This window comes from Muscardinus avellanarius (assembly GCF_963383645.1).
Source record: "Muscardinus avellanarius genome assembly, chromosome: 5".
Taxonomy (NCBI): Eukaryota; Metazoa; Chordata; class Mammalia; order Rodentia; family Gliridae; genus Muscardinus; species Muscardinus avellanarius.
In genome coordinates this window covers 116,214,503-116,233,264 of record NC_137790.1, presented here as the reverse complement: position 1 = coordinate 116,233,264, position 18,762 = coordinate 116,214,503, and the positions used below count along the sequence as shown (strand labels likewise).

General features: G+C 45.9%; 1 protein-coding gene across 2 annotated transcripts in view; it reads left to right on the top strand.

Moving 5' to 3' along the window:
- The window catches only part of CLRN1 (clarin 1), a gene marked incomplete at both ends in the record, with an annotated part of 44,080 nt that extends 26,006 nt beyond the window's left edge, over positions 1 to 18,074 (top strand). For both annotated transcript variants that reach the window (XM_080696120.1, XM_080696119.1), the window contains one exon: positions 17,809 to 18,074. In XM_080696120.1, coding sequence (XP_080552246.1) covers positions 17,809 to 18,074 — 266 coding nt within the window. The remainder of the gene's footprint in view (positions 1 to 17,808) is intronic.
- Positions 18,075 to 18,762: the final 688 nt, after the last annotated feature.

Below are 18,762 nucleotides of genomic sequence, written 5' to 3'. Positions count from 1 at the left end.
AAATATTATGACCCAATTTGACTCTATACATATAGATATAGAGATAAAAATACAAAAATACATATTGAACTTCTATATATGTATAAATGCATATTGAACTTATTACAAATACATTTTTTTGGTACTGAGAATTGAACTCAGGGGAATTCTACCCCCAAGCTTTATCCCGGCCCTATTTAATTTTTTTGCAAGAAACATTTTGTTTATTTTATGGTATTGGGGGTGGAACCCAGGGACTTTTCTACCTCCGGGTTATACTCCCAGATCTATTTTATATTTTATTTGGAAACAGGGTCTCACTAAGTTGCTGAGAGCCTCACTAAGTAGCTGAGGCTGGCTTCGAACCTATGCAATCCTCCTGTCTCAGCCTCCCAAGCACTGGGATTACAAGCGTGCACCACTATGCCTGGCTTAATTTAATTTTGTGAAACAGGGTTTTGTCAAGTTGCTGAAGCTGGCTTCGAACTTGCAAGTCTCCTGTCTCAGCTTCCCAAGTACTGGAATTACAGGTATGTGCCACCACATTTGGCTTATATATATTCTTTATTTCTATATAATTATAGGATGTGTGTGTGTGTGTGTGTGTGTGTGTGAGAGAGAGAGAGAGAGAGAGAGAGAGAGAGAGAGAGAGAGAGAGAGAAAGAGAAAGAGAGAGAGAGAATGGGAGGAGGACGATGAGGCAGGAAAATGTGTAGTTTATTGGTTGCGGTTATCTCTGAGTAGTGAAACCATGGGTGATTTTTTTTTTTTTTTTTTTTTTTGCAGTACTGGGGATGGAACCCAGGGGTATTCTATCTCTGAGCTATACCCCTAGCCCTAGATTTTAGTCTTTGTGTTTTGAAACAGGGTCTCACTGAGTTGCAAAGGGCCTCATTAAGTAGCTGAGGCTAGCCTCGAACCTCGATCCTCTGGTCTCTGCCTCCCAAATGCTGCGATTACAAGCATGTGCCACCACGCCCGGCAAAACTATGGGTGATTTTAATTTTTGCTCATAGTTATCAATATAATGTTTGATAATGTGCTTTCATTTATTCATAATCAGAAAGATAAATAAATGTCATCAAAAAAGGGCAAAGGCCATTTTTCCACTTACATATGAGTTGCCGTATTCAGGCTGGTAGATATTTTGCACAGCCTAAAATTAGGTATATTTGAGAAGGATAAACTCTAAACCCAGAAATTAGCTCCTTGATTAACACACACAGCTCCATAACCAGGGTTGATGGACAAGAACTTAAAATCCAATCAGTTGCCACAGGGTACTTCCAATATATGTGAAGGGGGAGGAGAAGATGAGAACATGCATGTAGGTCCTTATCACTCTGAATGACATGATGTGAAACTACCATGCACCAATAAAAGCATATACATGAGCCAGGCATGGTGGTGCACGGAGACCAGAGGATCCGGGTTCTCGGACAGCCTCAGCTACTTAGCGAGGCCCTTCACAACTTAGTGAGACCCTGTTTGAAAAAAAAAAGACTAAAAAATATGGCTGGGGGTGTAGCTCAGAGGTAGATGCCCCTGGGTTCCATCCCCAGTACTGCAAAAAAAAAAAAAAAAAAGCATATACATGAAATATGTAAATTCACACATTGCTGTTCTTCTATAGGATGTCTGATTATACCCCATTCTAGACTTGCAAAGCCATTCAACGCTTTGCCATAGTCCTAAGAAGCAAGTAATTTTCCTGATGATTTCATACAGAGATTACAACTCACTCCAACAAACAATCTAATGAAAACCTCTGTGTCTTCCTTTGTGTCTTGAAGTTCTTTTTTGACTGCCGGCCGGGAGGCTGCAGACACGAGGGCCCTTCTTTGTCTCAACACTACTTCCTCTCCTAAGAAGTCTAAGCCCAGCCACAGGCTTGCATAGCTCGCTTTCTAGAAAACAAAGGCCTTTACTCATTGCTACATATTTGCGCTTCTTTGAGTCTTATACCATTCACATCTCGCCAACGCAGTTATTCACCAGGCCTCTCTGGGGGGAAGAGGAGAGATTCTGCTAATATTTTCTCCATATCTTTCACGAGCAAATAGTACAGCTTTCAAGTGCACAGATAGCAATTACCCTCTGAGGCAGAGCCTGAGGATTCCTCATTTTTGTTTCTCTGGCAGAAGCATCCGCAGGAAGCTCTGCACACTGTCAGCAATTCAATATGTATTTGTTGATTTGAAAGAGTTAGTCTAGATAGGAGATGTTACCTGGATCACCTATGCTGAGGGTTGAAGAAATCAGAATTCAAATGGATGGAGTGGTCAGCAGACCTGAGAAGGTGGGCAGACAAGTCACAGAGGTATGGGATGAGGTATCTTAAAGGAAGGTCAAGGGCTTCACAGCCAGGCACGAGAGGTGTAATACAGGACAGGGACAGAGAGAGGCCAAAATGGCGACTTGCTCTCATGTGCAGGGCCAGGTTAGAGAGTGTTGGGGTTACTTCCTCCCACCAAACATCCAAAACCATACTGGAGGACCAGGAGGTATCTATTTTAGTGGCCACCATTAAATCAACCAGAGGCCAGCTAGAAAGTGTTTTACACACTATTTTGGCAGAGGGGATATACAGTAGGTCGGTGGCTCTCCAGGTTGGGTTCTGGGATGAGTGGCACCTGTGTGGCCTGGGAATTTGGGGACTGCACCCCAGAGGGACCTTATGGGCAACACGGGGGCCAATTCAGTGTGAGCTGTGAGTCACACCCTCCGGAGATTCTGATGTGAGCTCAGGTTTGAGTTGTAGAGAATAGACTACGTAGGGGCTGGAGGATTGAAAAAAACAAGGAGACCCTGAGGGTAATTTCAGAAAGCAGCTACTGTCAGTAGAGCTGGGGGAGCAAGAGAAAGAGGTGCGGTTACTAGAATTAGAAGCTTAGGACAGGCTCAGAGCTCTGGGTCTCAGCCCTTGAAGAGCTGGCCCTCTCCTGCTGTGGGACACCATCGGGGGTTTCTGTGGGCATGCAAAGGGGCTGGAAACACCGCAAGTGCTGCTTCAGGGACCCTATTCCTATGGCAACATCGGCAGGAACCACGGGCAGTGTGGAAGGAGCCGCCTTCTCCCCTCCCGTCTCTCCTGCCTCCCCCCGCCCTGCTGAAGGATAGGGAATGGAAGCAACCGGCAAGGCAGAACTAGCTTGGGAGTGTTGACCGAGTACCTCCAAGCGGAGCAAAGGAAGCAAGCGTGAAGCTGAGACGCCATGGCTTATCATCTGACTTAGCTATCTAGCACGCCAACTTCTGAATGAAAATCACAACGGCCTGTTGGGAGGCGAATCATTTGACAGTTCTGATGGATGATCTGACCACACTACCAGTCTCTGAAAAGTGAGATAACTGCGCATGCGGAACTTCATGCAAGTCCCAGATCTCATCTCAGCCTTTGGTCAAGTCCAGTGTGAGGAGAGGCTGGGAGCACAGACCTGGGCGGGACAATCAGACCCGTGCACACACCCTCCTCGCTCATCCATCTGGAGCTCAGAAAAATAGATGCAGATACTCGAAAGGGTTGGGAAGCAGGTAGGGAATTAGGAGAAAGGAAGGTGCCAGCTCCGGGCCTCTGTCTTGTAGAAGATAAAAGCTTACTGTTGGTACACCATTTGGGAAGTCTTCAATCTTTATTATTTTTATTATTTTTTGTGTTACTGGGGATTAAACCCAGGGGCATTCTAATTCTGAGCTACACCCCAAGCCCTATTTTTTATTCTTTATTTTGAAATAAGGCCTTACTAAGTTGTAGAGGGCCTCACTAAGTAGCTGTGATTGGCCATAAACCTGCGATCCTTCTGTCTCAGCCTCCCAAGTCCTGGGATTATAAGCGTGTGCCACCATGCCCGGATTCAATCTTTATTTTTAAATACCAAAATTTTCAGTAATTTTTTTTTCAATCTGTATGAACTGGGCCTAGCGACACACACACCTGTAATCCCTGTAACTTAGAAGGCTGAGGCAGGAGTTTCACAGGTTTGAGGCCAGCCTCAGCAACTTAACAAGACCCTATCTCAAAATAAAAACATTCTAACATTCCAAGTTAGAATGCCCCTGGGTTCAATCCCCAGGACCACAAACAGCACAACAAAACAAAAGCACAACTGGGTATGACTGTTATCAGATGGTCCGACAGTTTGTGACCTCTGAGAATAAACAGGTCCTTTTTGAAACACAGACAGCCTCTTTCCCTTAAATTCGTGTTTATCAAAAATTGTATTACCACACAGACCCCAGCCTAGACCCCAATAGCGTCCGGCTTGGGCTTTATCATGCTTATCGTAGACCCTGTAAATGTGAGTCAGTGCTTCGCACACTCAGAGGCCAGACACCGTTTAGGGGTCTTTATTTCAGGTGTGAGTCGCCTTCCACTCTGAAACTCGGGGGTAGATCTCTTTTATTCTTTCTTCCCCCTTCTGTCTCAGGGATGTGCGCGTCCCCGGGTGGCCTTGCTAAGCCTGCAGGTAAAAGCTGTGACTTTTCCTCCTTCTTTGACCCTCTTTTTTCTTTTCCTCCTCCCCGATCACCTCCAGGTTCCCCTTTTTTGTGTTGGAGTCATACTAAGTAGGGCCATTTCTTTAGATGCCTAGTTCCCTGAAGGACCAGGACCACCCCTTAGCATCCTGAAGCATGAAGGAGGAAGAAAGAAAAGAAAGGGAAAGCATATATTCCCAATTTCCTATCTGAAGCCTTCCACACTGCCCAGTGTGACAAAGTTATGGGCACTTCTGTGTGTCTTCCCATCAGCTCACACCAGACGCTGGAGCAGAAAAAGAAAGACAGCAGCCCAGGGGAACGAGCCGCGGCTCCAGTTGTCACAGATGCTGGTTGCCTCAGCCTAGTCCTGCTGCCTCCTGACTCCAGACACCCCTTTACGGCTCCCAACTCCCAGTTTGGGTCAGATTCCTCAGCTTCTCTATGGAACATTTCTTTTTTTCCCTCCTCCTCCTCCTCCTCCTCCTCCTCCTCCTCCTCCTCCTCCTCCTCCTCCTCCTCCTCCTTCTCCTCCTCCTCCTCCTCCTCCTTCTTCCTCTTTTTTTTTTTTTTTTTTTGCAGTACTGGGATGGAACCCAGGGGCATTCTACCTCTGAGCTACATCCCCAACCCTATTTTTGATTCTTTATTTTGAAACAGGGTCTCACTGAGTCGCAGAGGGCCTCGCTAAGTAGCTGAGGCTGGCCGCAAAACTGGATTCTCCTGTGTCAGCCTCCTGAATGCTGGGATTACAAGCGTGTGCCACAGCTTCTATGGGGCATTTCTTTTCTTTTCCTTTTTTCTTTTTTCTTTCTTTCTTTCTTTTTTTCCTCTTTCTTTCTTCTTCTTTTTTTTTTTTTTTTGGTGGTACTGGGGTTCCTGGAAACACTTCTACCTGCTGTCTACACTCCCAGACACCTATTTTTTATATTTTTATTTGGAAACAGGGTCTCTTAAGCCAGAAAGGCTGGCTTTGAACCTGCGCAATCCTCCTGTCTCCACCTCCCAAGCGCGGGGATTACAAGTGTGCGCCACCATGCCTGGCCTCTACAGGACATTTCTGACCACTGACATTGTCCCATGGAACTGTGCAAGTCTGTTCATTTGTTTCCCCATCTTATCATTTATAAACTGGTTCTGAGAAGTCTTTTCCCTGGTGTCAGATTTAGGTAGTACCTCAATGCTCCCCCTACCACCCAAGTTCATCCTGGGTAGAGACGCTCTTCTGCAGTCCCTGGGGCTTGGGCACTGGCTTTTGGTTTTATTTTCTCCCTCTCTCAGGTAATTGTCATTGGCAGCCGGGGTTGAGGGTCACACACTGAGTGCTGGCTCTGTGCCAGTTGTAATAGCAGGCACGGGCGATGTCACAGTGAGTCAGGCACAAACTGCCTTTGAGGAGCGCTGATGGGAGAGGAAAAAAGTATGCATAAATTAGGTGATTACAGATCGAGATAACTCCGTGTGGATTGTAGAAAGGGTGGCCAGAGGTCAGGCTTTGACATGTGGTCAAGGAAGGCTACTTCAAGGAGCTGAGTTCTTCTTTTTTTAATTTTTTTTTTTTTCAGTATTGGGGATAGAACCCAGGGGAATTCTACCTCCAAGCTATATCCCCAGCCCTATTTTTTATTCTTTATTTTGAAACAGGGTCTCACTGAAGTTGCAAAGGGCCTCACTAAGTAACTGAGGCTGGCCGCGAACCGAGATCCTCTTGTCTCTGCCTCTTGAATGCTGGGATTACAAGCCTGCGCCACCACGCCCAGCTAAGGAGCTCAGTTCTAATGATAAAAAGTTGCTGAGGACACTGAGAGCTTCCCAAGTAGAGGAGAAAGGACCTGTGAGGGCCCCAGAGAAAGAGGTGAGCTTCCTGTGAGAGCTGGAAGAGGGCAACGGTGGCAAGAGGACAGGCAGAGAGGGAAATGGCAAGATACTTACATAAAACAAGAGATCAGCCTCTGCCAGTTAATACTGGACCTTAAGAGCTAGAGACAGAAAATTATAGTGATAAGCACATACCCATGTTTAGAGCAGCACAATTCACAACAGCCAAATTATGGGACCAGCCTTGATGTCTGGATAAAGACAGGTAGATGAATGGATAAAGAAAACATGGTATGTATACCCAATGAAAAACAAAACAAAAAAACAAAACAAAAAACACATGCCATTTGCAGCCAGGCATGGTGGCACACGCTTGCATTCCCGGTATTTGGGAGGCTGACATAGGAGGATTGTGGTTTGCAGACAGCCTCTGCTACTTAGTGAGGCCCTCTGCAATTTAGTGAGACCCTGTTTAAAAAAAAAAAAAAAAAGTAGGGCGGGGTGGGGGAGGGTGTGTAGCTCAGAGGTATAATGTTCCTGGGTTCCATCCCCAGTGCCACACACACACACACACACACAAAGTTATTTGAGGAAAAATGGATGGAATCAGAGAATATTATGCTAAGTGAGATTAGCCAGTCTCAGAAAATGAAAGGTCATATGTTTTCTCTCACAATGTGGGAGCTAGAGTGAAATTGGGAAACAAAAGACTAGATAGCCAGGCGTGGGGGTGCACACTTATAATCCCCGTGCTTGGGAGGCTGAGACAGGAGGATCACACAGGTTTGAGGCCAGCCTCAGCTACTTAGTGAGGCTCTCAGCAACTTAGTGAGACACTGTTTCCAAATAAAATATAAAAAATAGGTCTGGGAGTATAGCTTGGAGGTAGAAAGCCTCTGGGTTCCACCCCCAGTATCACACACACACACACACACACACACACACACACACACACACACACTTTAGATAAATGAGAGATTCCAGTAAAATACTGGAAGGGGATTAAGGGAGGGAGGTTGGGGGGTGGAGATTTGAGGAAGGAAGTCATTTAAATAATGCTATGTATATATATGATATTATCAACCAATTAAGCCAATCTCAATAACATATATGGAAAGGGAAGGGAGTGAGGGGGATCCAGAGGGACACACCAACTGTTATGCACATGCCTGTCCCTATTACTTCGAACCTCATTATGATGTATAATTACAATGCACCAATAAACATACATTAAGAATAACTGACTCTCATTGCGATGAAAAGCTTTCAAGAGACTTTAGGAAGATGCCTGGCAGGCGGTTTTATCTTTTTAAGAAATGTCTGGCAGACGACAATGCTCTTGCCTTGGAGATGGAGAGAGACGAATGGAGTCTAAAAACGTTCTGAAAGTAGGTCTGAAACACCTTGCAGGTAGCTTATACAGTTCACAGACGGCGGTGGCATTGATCAAGATGGATAGGACAAGGGGAGGAACAGGCTTACATTTCAGGGCAAGAATGATGTAGAGTCCAGGCGTGGTGGCGCACGCTTGTAATCCCAGCATTCGGGAGGCTAAGACTGGAGGATGTCGGTTCACAGACAGCCTCAGCTACTGAGGCCCTCTGCAACTTAGTGAGACCTGCTTCAAAATTAAGAATAAAAAATTGGGCAAGGGGTGTAGCCTGGAGGTCAAATGCCTTTGGGTTCCATCCCCAGACCCGCAAGGAAAAAAAAAAAAAAAAAAAAAAAAAAAAAAGAAAGAACGATGTCTCCGAGAGGGAGCTTGGCCCCAGAAATCAAGTGTTCTATTTGGGACATGTGAGCCTGAGACGCTCTGAAAAGCCCAAGCAGAGGTGTCAAGGAGAGTCAGACGGATGAGTCTGGAGCTCAGAGGAGAGGCCTAGAAAGAAGACAAACATTTAGCTGTTGTCAGGAGGTGGATATTATGCAGAGCAATGAAATAGATAAGATCGCCCTTGAGAGAAAGCTGCAGTAGGCCCAGTGCCTGAGGAATACTACTGGTTACATTTGGGATGGAGGAGGAAGAGCCAGCTGAGGATACTAGGCAGGAGCATCCAGCAAGGAAGAGGGGGAACAGAGTAGTGTGCGGGAGGGGACTGCGCCGAAGGACCTGCCGTTAGTGAGTTCTATAAGGAGTGAAAGAGAAAAGAGGGTATTTGAGTGTGTGCCTTTGATATACTCCATTCTCAAAGATTCCCAGTTAATGGTAGAGAGTCTCACTCGGGCCTGTAGGTGAAAGACTTTCTGTGGACCGGAGGAAGAGCATCTTAGCTGTTTAGCGAATATTCTCAGAGGATGACATGAAAGGTATTAGCTCATGCCTTTTAGGGATCGTGAAAACCCGGCCTTATTGCAAATTCGATTTGCTATGTCTTTTCTTACATCTGGCATCATGCTTTGAGTTATACCAAGCAAAGCAAACAAATAAAATTACTGCCTATCTTTTAGAAGGAAGGGGGTGCTCTTCGTATGAGTCTAATTAATTATGATAATCACAACTATGGCACAGAACATAAATAAGCACAGTCTTAGATGAAACGCAAAGACAGGAAAATGAAGAGCAGTACAAAAATAGAAGAATGCTTACATTATCTATCAATTTCAGCACTAATAATCCCCCCGTCTCAGTAAGATGCATCATGTCTAGGGCATGTTATTCTGCAAGTGATAGTGAAACAAAAAATCTTTTTTTTTTTTTTCCCCACTTGAGTCCTTATGGAGGAGCTGTTGCGCAGGAGTCTGTGAAGGAGACCTAGGGATGTCTTGTCCAGGGAAAGCCAGCAATGGAAATCTGTGGCTCCTCTCAGCATAGACCATAGGAAAGAGGCCACAGGAAGAACAGAGAAGCAATGTTGGACGGCTCTTGATGGCAGCGGCAAGGAATCTCATTTCCATATTCAGGACAGCAGTGAGGGTGCAGAGGGTCCCAAAGGATCATGCTCCTGGCCACTCTTGCCTCTGTGCTTAGCTTACTTTGCACGGGGCCCACTGTGACCTTGTCCAAGGAGATGCTCAATCTTTACTGCAATTGCAGAGGCTCTTGCTCTGTCCAGAAAGACTGTCTTTCTTCCCTTTGTTTTTCTGATTTTTGGTTTTTTTTTTTTTTTTTTTTTTGGTGGTAGTACTGGGGTTCCTGGAAGCCCTTGTACCTCCAGGCTACACTCCCAGACCTATTTTGTACTTTTTTATTTTTGGAAACAGGGTCTCTTAAGCCAGCGAGGCTGGCTTCGAATCTGCGCGATCCTCCTGTCTCCGCCTCCCAAGCGCGGGGATTACAAGCGTCCGCCACCACGCCCGGCTTCCCTTTGGTTTTATTGAGTCAAAGCCCAAGTCTTGGCTACAACCTCGGAAGCCTCAGTTGATGTGTGTACTGAAGAAACCCAGAGGGAGGGGTCACCTCTCTTGGCCCTCCTTCCTCCTCTGTCTGCTCAAACCACCTGGTTCCTCTGGGAGCACTGTTTCTCTGCTCCCTGAGATACTCTTTCCCCCATACCCACCCTCTTGCCCACTTCTCCAGAATGTACGGAGAGCTCATCTCCATGAGGCACTCTGAGTTTTCCTACTCCCCTCCCCGCTTTATTTTCTTCTCCTTATTATATCCCACACCATGATTAACTATAGAATTCACTTTTTTGTTATTGCCTTCTTCAATGTCTCTACCACTGAGCTCTGTGGAGAAAGGAGATTTTATCCATTTGCCTTTTCAAAAATAATGATAATGATAATGATAATAATAATAATAACTGTTATTATTATTATTGTTGTTATTTAGCCCAATGTGGTGGTGAATACATGTAAACCCAATACTTTAAAGGCTGAGATAGGAGGATCATTGGTTCTTAGCCAGACTCAGTTACTTAGTGAGGCCCTCTGTAACTTAATGAAGCTTTGTTTCAAAATACAAAATAAAAAATAGGACTAGGGTTGTAACTTGGAGGTAGAATGCTCCTCGGATCAATCCCCATTACTTCAAAAAAGTTAATAAAATAAAATAATATAATATAAAGGGCAAGGGATGTGGCTCAGAGATAGAATACCCCTGGGTTGCTGGGCGTGGTGGTGCATGCTTATAATCCCCACGCTTGGGAGGCGGAGACAGGAGGATCGCGCAGGTTCGAAGCCAGCCGCGCTGGCATAAGAGACCCTCTTTCAAAAATATAAAATAGGTCTGGGAGTGAAGCCCGGAGGTATAAGGGCTTCCAGGAACCCCAGTACCACCAAAAAAAAAAAAAAAAAGAATACCCCTGGGTTTCACATCTAATACCCCCCAAAAAAACCCAACTTTTTTTTTATCAAACAAATGAATAAAATAGGAGCAATTTTGCACATTTCCTGGTAATGAATAACATTCTTAACATTATTCTTTTCTATAAAATTAACTTAAAATTACTTTTTGCCAGGCATGGTGGCGCATGCTTGTAATCCCCGTGCTTGGGAGGCAGAGACAGGAGGATCTCGCTGGTTTAAGAGACCCTGTTTCCAAATAAAAATATTAAAAATAGGTCTGGGAGTGTAGCCCAGAGGTAGAAGGCCCCTGGGTTCCATACCCAGTACCACCAAAAAATATATATATATATATTTTTTGCGGTACTAGGGATTGAACCCAGGGGCCTTCTACCTCTGAGCTACATCCCAGCCCTGTTTTTTATTCTTTATTTGGAAACAGGATCTCACTAAGTTGCAGAGGTCCTCATTAAGTAACTGAGGCTGATGGCAAATCTGCGATCCTCCTACCTCAGCCTCCCACGTACTGGGATTACAAGTGTGCGCCACCACACCCGGCTCAAATTAATTCAAATTAGAACAACATTTTAGACCATTCCTTCTTTGCATGAACTGCCCTTCTTATTAACATGACATTCAGAAAACTGAGGCTGAATTTGGGCTTTGCAACCATCGGATGCAAGACACGAAGAGGGAGAGCTCCGCTCAAAGAAGTTTATTTCTTTTCCATCTCTGTTCTGTGGGAACACATGACCAAATGGTTCACTGTCGTGACCTCAACCTCTACTCTTAGGTATTAACGTAACTCTGCCAGGCCCCCTGTTTTCTTTCTGGATAGTAACCATTGTTCTCTGAAGTCGGTGATCAAAACGATTTCTGTTTGGGAAAGAAATCATTGCTGGTGACCTCGTCTTCAATTACTGACTGTCTAGCGAGATTGCATGATTTCACAGAAAATGAGCACCTACGTGTGCACAGCTGTGCCCCCCCCCATCTCCTGAGGCTCCTTGAAGAAGAGTGATCAGTTCATCATTCTGTATCAGAAATGGGATGCCTCTGATACCTGTCACCTGTAACACAGTTGAAAGATGATGTGCTCTCATTCTGGAAATGGTGATCATTACTTTAAAAGGAATTGAAACCCTAATGCATTATTTTGGGAAATATGAGCTTACTGATAATAAGGATAACATTTCAAAAATTCCTTCCCCTTTGAGGACCTAAACCCGTAGCAGCCCTGTACTGCCACAGATCTTGCTGGGTGTTCTCACCCCTAAAAGCGTAGTTACTCTTGGGCCAGACAGAGATGAAGAAGTGACCCTCGTGTTGGCTGTGACCTGCGTACCCTATGTTGCAAGGACTGGAAGGGGGCAGGTGCCTGAAGCTGCAGTCCCAGGCAGCTGCCAGAGGAGGGTCATGAACACACAGTGCCTAGCACATTACAAACATTTGTTAATTGACCAATCATTCACGGTGTGACAACCCTATAACTCAGCTATCCTATTCAGTCAGAAATTAACTCAGTAATCAAAGTCATTAAAGGGAGGGGGGCCCTACTATAGCACCAGCCAGATGGCAGGGAAACCAGACAGATGAAAGAAAAATGTAGTGGGTCATTGTGTATGACTCTGGGCAGTAGCACGTGGGCCGAGTGTCTGGGCAGGATTCAGATTCTAGCTTAGTTGGGCCCAGCAGGCTTTGCAAAGTCCTGGTTCATGCAGATGTCTCTGTGAGCAGAAGCAGCATTGGACAGATGGACAGACACGTGGGGACTCTGTTCCAATGTCCCCAGCTGGATTTGAGTTCTTGACAAACAAGGATAACAGGGGAAAGAGAAGAGAGAGAGACCTACAGTCTGGACCTAACAGTTTAGGGGCCGGGGATGAATGAAAACACACATGCCAGGTGTCTAAATACTTACAAGCACCAATTCGATAAACTCTATCCTTCTACCTTGAGAACTGCCCCTATCCACAAGGAATTAAAGGAATTAGAATTCTTTTTTTTTTTTTTTTTTTTGGTGGGTCTGGGGATGGAACCTAGAGGCATTTGACGTCTGAGCTACAACCCCTGCCCATTTTTTTATTCTTTATTTTGAAACAGGGTCTCACTGAGTTGCAGAGGGCCTCAGTAGCTGAGGCTGTCTGCGAACCGTGATCCTCCAGTCTCAGCCTCCCAAATGCTGGGATTATAAGCGTGCGCCACCACGCCTGGCTAGGAATTAGAATTCTTGACCCCTGGGAATTCTGCATCTGAACAGGGTGCCAGGAGTAGATAGGGCTCTGTTCTCTCCTCTTCTTAGCCTTGCCCCATCACCCCCAAAGAAGGCCCTGGAGCACTTTTGTGTGACCTTCCTGACTGTCCCCCTTGCAATGGCCATCCTTTGGCCTTCCTCTGTCCTCAGGGATGTGAAACACCAGCCACAGACTGACCACCCTTGGGAGGACTGACCCCAGGAAGATGCCCAGGCATGGAAAGGGGCTCAGGGCGATTTGGTCAAGCATTCTGGGTCTAGAATTCTGGTCAGGCATGCCAGATGGGCGCGTTTCATTGACTGGAGACTCCTCACCCTAGCAGAAGGCCAGCCACAAGAGAAGCAGATCAGCACCCTCTGAGAGTGAGACCTAGACCAGGAGCCCCTCTTGCCAGAGTCTAAGGATCCTGCTGGAAATGTGCTGAGCCCTCCCCTCCCCATCAGGTGCATTCCCTCCACGTGTCTCCCCAGGTTCCCAGCAGGCGGGCTGCACAGAGAAAGTGTCCATGTGGATCTTTTGGTTTGCATGTCCTGAATGGTCTTCCTTTATCCCATGCCTCTTTTACTGCCATGGATGGAGAGAAGCCAAAAAAATATTCCAGATTCCTACTGAGTTTTTCCCTTCACATCTCTTGGCAATGGTGCAGAGGTTGTCCGGGACTCAGGCTGGGTTTCCATCCTCTGGCTGTGAGATGACAAGTGACCTCAGGGTCATCCCCGGAGCCCACGGTGGCATCGCAGCCCGTGCCTTTTACCGAGCGTGGTCTCGCTCTGTCCCCCATGCTCAGAAGCTTCATTTATTAGCTATGGTGAGAGGCTCCCGAGTCTCAAGACAGCCCAAGTGACTTGCACTTTAGGAATTTGAAATGCTGGCTCACGACGATGCTGTGTTCCTTAACAAAGTCGTGCCTTTAAAATATTTAACAACTTGAAAAGGAAACCGAGCTTGAATTTTTCCTTTTAGGCACCGAGGAAATAGTGTTTCACTTCTGTCTGAAGTTTTCACCATCTCCGCAGACAAAGAAGGCTCTTCTGGTGAAAGCAACGGCATTTTCCCCACAATTTTCAAATAAAAGGTGAAGAGAAAACAGCACTGCAGATTTTTGTTGTTGTTGATGGGGTCTAACAATACAGGAAGGATATGGTTTTGCAAGAGGAGAGCTCTGAATATGAAATAGGCTGGCAAACCTGACAAAGGAACATTTTCAACGACCAATCAGAGCCTGGCGGGAAGGGAAGTTTTAAGAGAATTCTATCGCTTGATTGTTGGGGGGGTGTTGATAATGGTGATCACTCTGATGGTGTCAGTCCCATGAGCAATTCCAAAGAAAAAGAAACACGATTTTGCCTTTTGTGCTCAATCAATCCCCCCCCCCCGCCCGCCCCGCCACGGGCATCTCTACCTTTACCCCAACTCCAACCTGACCCTTGGAAAAGGAATAGAGGCCATGGCTTGTAGGATAGCTCCCTTGCCTGGTACATTCCTCTGTACAGCCCAGCCCCCACCACTCAGCTCACTTCCTAAGCTCCTTCCACATACGGTTTTGTTTTGTTTTGTCTTGTTTTGGTACTGATGATTGGACCCAGGGGTGTTCTGCCTCTGAACTACACTCACTCCCAACTCTTTTTTTTTTTTTTAATTATTTTGAAACAGGGTCTCACAAAGTTGCTGAGTGCTTAAGGTGCTGAGGCTGGCCTCGAACCTGAGTTCTTCTGTTTCAGCCTCCCAAGTACTGGGATTATAGGTGTGCACCACCACATCTGGTTCTTCCAGATACTTTTGAGGGGCCTTTCATGATGCTGCCTCCCTCCCCTGCCCCCAGAAGTAACTCCCTGCATTCTTCTACTTCACACTTATTGTATTGGCTTATAATTGTTTTTATTTTCCTTTATCTATCATATTCTCAGTGAAAGCAGAAATCCCGCCTCCTTCCTTCCTTTCTTTCCTTCTTTCTTTCTTTCTTTCTTTCTTTCTTTCTTTCTTTCTTTCTTTCTTTCCTTGGCACTGGGGATCGAATCTAGAGGTATTCGACCTTCTAGCTGTATACCTAGCCCGATTTTATTTCTTATTTAAAAACAGGTCTCACTAGCTCACTAGGTTGATGAAAATCTCAGTACTTGCTGGGACTGTCCTTGAACCTGTGATCCTCCTGTCCCAAGTATTGGGATTACAAGTGTGCATCACCACACCCGGCCTGTCTCTTTTCTTTAATATTTAAATCTCTACTGCTATTTCTGTGCTGGGCATATAATATGTCTAAAAAAACGAATGGGTGAATTAATGACTGGGAATTGAAGCCACTACAGCGCTGCTCTGGGGTATTGGAATTAACTGTAATTGAAGAATAAAAGGCATTTAGCCCTCCTAAAGGAGTCATAAACTTAATGGGAGACATTTGGAGAACTGATCCGCTGTATACATTTTGGGAGTGGCATATGCTAGTGAAGTTGGGTTTTCCTGGAGTGGGATGTGGTGAGTGAGGGATTACTGTAAGGACTGTAAGGAAAAAAGAATAAACTGGTCGTGGTGGCACACGGCTGTAATCCCAGTAATCAAGAGGCCGAGACAGGAGGATGGCCAGTTCGATGACAGTCCTGGCAATTTAGAGAGCTCATAGGAACCTGGGAAGACCTAGTTTCAAACAAACAAACAGCTGGGCATGGTGGTGCATGCTTGTAATCCCAGTACTTGGGAGACTGAGACAGGAGGATCGCAGGTTCATAGCCAGCAGGTTCATAGCCATTCTTTTTTCCTTACAATCACTGGTTTAGGAGACCCTGTTTCCAAATAAAAATGTAAAAATAGGTATGGGAATGTAGCCCGGAGGTAGAAGGGCTTCCAGGAACCCCAGTACCACAAAAAAAAAAAAAAACTTGGGGATTTAAATTGCCCATTTCAGCTAGGTGTGGGGGCGCATGCTTGTAATCCCAGCATTTGGGAGGCTGAGACAGAAGGATGGCAGTTCGGACAGCCTCAGCTACTTAGGGAGGCCCTTTGCAACTCAGTGAGACCCTGTTTCAAAATAAAGAATTAAAAATAGGTCAGGGAGTGTAGCTCAGAGGTTGAATGCCCCTGGGTTTCATCCCCAGATGCAATAAACAAGCAAACAAACAAATAAATAAACAAATTGCCCATTTTGACCTGGTGTGGAGGTACACACTTGTAACCCCAGCATTTGGGAGGCTGAGACAGGAGGATCCGGGTTTGTGGACAGCCTCAGCTACTTAGCGAGGCCCTTTGCAGCTCAGTGAGACTCTGTTTCAAAATAAAGAATAAAAAATAGGGCTAGGGGTGTAGCTCGGAGATACAATGCCCCTGGGTTCCATCCCCAGTGCTGTAATAAATAAATAAATAAATAAATAAATAAATAAATAGCCTATTTCACATAAGAAGCGAGGGAATTAGGGCTTGCATACCCCAATTGGTTTGACCTAAGTTAGAGAACCATCTCAGCTAGTCTCCTGTTAATTGGGGCCCATGATGGTGACCAGGGGTAGAACAAGGAGCCCCGAGGAGTCCTGGCACCTATACTGCCCCTCTGCTCCATGCTTCCTTATCAGGGGAGAGGACCCATCTGGGTTTCAGGTTCCACATGATGCAGAACACACCCATCCTGCAGAGGTCTTACCCAGACCACAGCTGCGTCGTCAAGATCATATTAGGTAGACAATGAGTGACGAATAATGTGGGAACCGGGCATGGTGGCGCACGCTTGTAATCCCAGTTCTTGGGAGGCTGAGACAGGAGGATCGCAGGTTCAAAGCCAGCCTCAGCAGCTTAGTGAGGTCCTCCACAACTTAGTGGGACCCTGTTTCCAAATAAAACATAAAATAGGTCTGGGGGTATAGCCTGGAGGTAGAAGGCCCTTGGGTTCCATCCCCAATATAAAACACACACACACACACACACACACACACACACACACACACACACACCACTCATGATTAGGGGGAAAGAATAATAGTGAGTTAAACAAAATAAATATTTCTATTTCTCACACATGGAAACCTAGAGGTTAAAGACCAGGGCTGTACTGGTGGCTCAGGTGTCTGGGACTCAGATTCTTCCTCTTTTGTTCCATGATACATGGCTTCCACCTCTGAGGCCACCTGGTCCAAAATGTCTTCTGGAGCTCCAGCCATTGCATCCATATTTTACCTACAGGAAGGAAGACATAGAGAAGAAAGCTCAGACCCCTGATACCTGTATAAGCCAAGGAAACTTCCTTCCCCCTATCTCCTGGTCACCTTTGTCCCAGCTAAATAATGTTTTTATTCAAGGCAGCCATGTCCCCAGCTCAAATAGCCTTCAGTAGCAAATAAAGAGAATATATGTATGCTCTTTTGCAACACCTTATCCATGGCTACCTTTGCCCAGCTGCAGGCAGGAGAGGCTGTGGCGGCCCTTCTGAGTGAAGCCCTGGGCTTTTCCCAAGGGGCTCAGAGCTGCCATTTATCCTACATGAATTATCAACTTCCAAGATGGTAGTTTTCTTGAAACCACATTGTAGAAGTGGCTGCTGTGTGACCCAGGGCCACCTTGGAGCTTTTTAGGTGCTGAGCAGTTCTAGCAGTGCCCTTTGTAAGATTAACTTCGTGTGTGTGTGTGTGTGTGTGTGTGTGTGTGGTAGTGGGGGTGGAACCCAGAGGCTTTCTACCTCCTGGCTATACTCCCAGACCCATTTTATATTTTATTTGGAAACAGGGTCTCACTAAGTTGCTGAGAGCCTCACTAAGTAGCTAAGGCTGGCTTTGAACCTGTGCGATCCTCCTGTCTCAGCCTCCCAAGTGCTGGGATTACAAGCATGCGCCACCACACCCTGCTAGCTCCATCTACACTGCTCAGCACCCCCAAACCTTCCTCACTCAGAAAGAACCACAGCCCAGGCACGGCCACAGTAGGCTGCAGAATCAGTTTTGGGATGACAAATCTGCAAGATAGCCTAAGGAAGCAAACGAGGACGGTGAGAAAAGCTTGGCTCTGCTCTGCTCATTGACCCTCCTCGTCCCCTACAATCAGGAAAGATGGTCCTGACCCTTTTGTCCCTCTGTTGCAGGCTCCTGTGGCTGTCTAGTCATGATATTATTTGCCTCTGAAGTGAAAATCCACCACCTCTCTGAAAAAATCGCCAACTACAAAGAAGGAACGTATGCCTACAAGACGCAGACGGAAAAATATACCACCTCCTTTTGGGTCCTTTTTATCTGCTTTTTTGTTCATTTTCTGAACGGGCTCCTAATACGACTTGCTGGATTTCAGTTCCCGTTTGCGAAATCTAAAGGCACAGAGACAACGAACGTAGCTGCGGATTTAATGTACTGAGAAGCAAGCATCTCGAATTCTCCCCGCGAGGGACTGGATTCTCTACGGCCATTTTTAGACATCGTTGGTTTTGTCCATCTTTTTTTTTTTTTTTTTTTTTTTTTTTTTTTTTGGTGGTACTGGGGTTCCTGGAAACCCTTCTACCTCTGGGCTACACTCCCAGACACCTACATTTTATATTTTTATTTGGAAACAGGGTCTCTTAAGCCAGCGATGCTGGCTTCAAACCTGCCTGATCCTCCTGTCTCCGCCTCCCAAGTGTGGGGATTGCAAGCGTGCACCACCACGCCTGGCTTGTCCATCCTTTAAGACTGCATTAAGCACTCATAGCACCCTTGGCGATGTTTATGAACTATACTAAGGGCCCAGGCTGGACAGCAGAGAAACAAGAAGGTCTGGACAACTGCTTGGCCCGGTGGGGAATTGCTTGAGCCAGGTGGTTCAATGACATTGACTAGAACGGACAACGTGTTCCTCCAAATCCATATACAAATCCATATGCGTGAGGTGCCTGCTTGATCAGGGAAGAATTCAGAGGCACGTGGAATATATTGTAATAAAATGCACACACTGTTTCTGATATGTGCACATATCTGTTGCCACAGAGACCCCAAAATAGAGTAGGAATTGCTTCCCTAAACCGATAGTGCACTAAACGAACGTGTCTAAAAGGTACCAGAGCATTTTT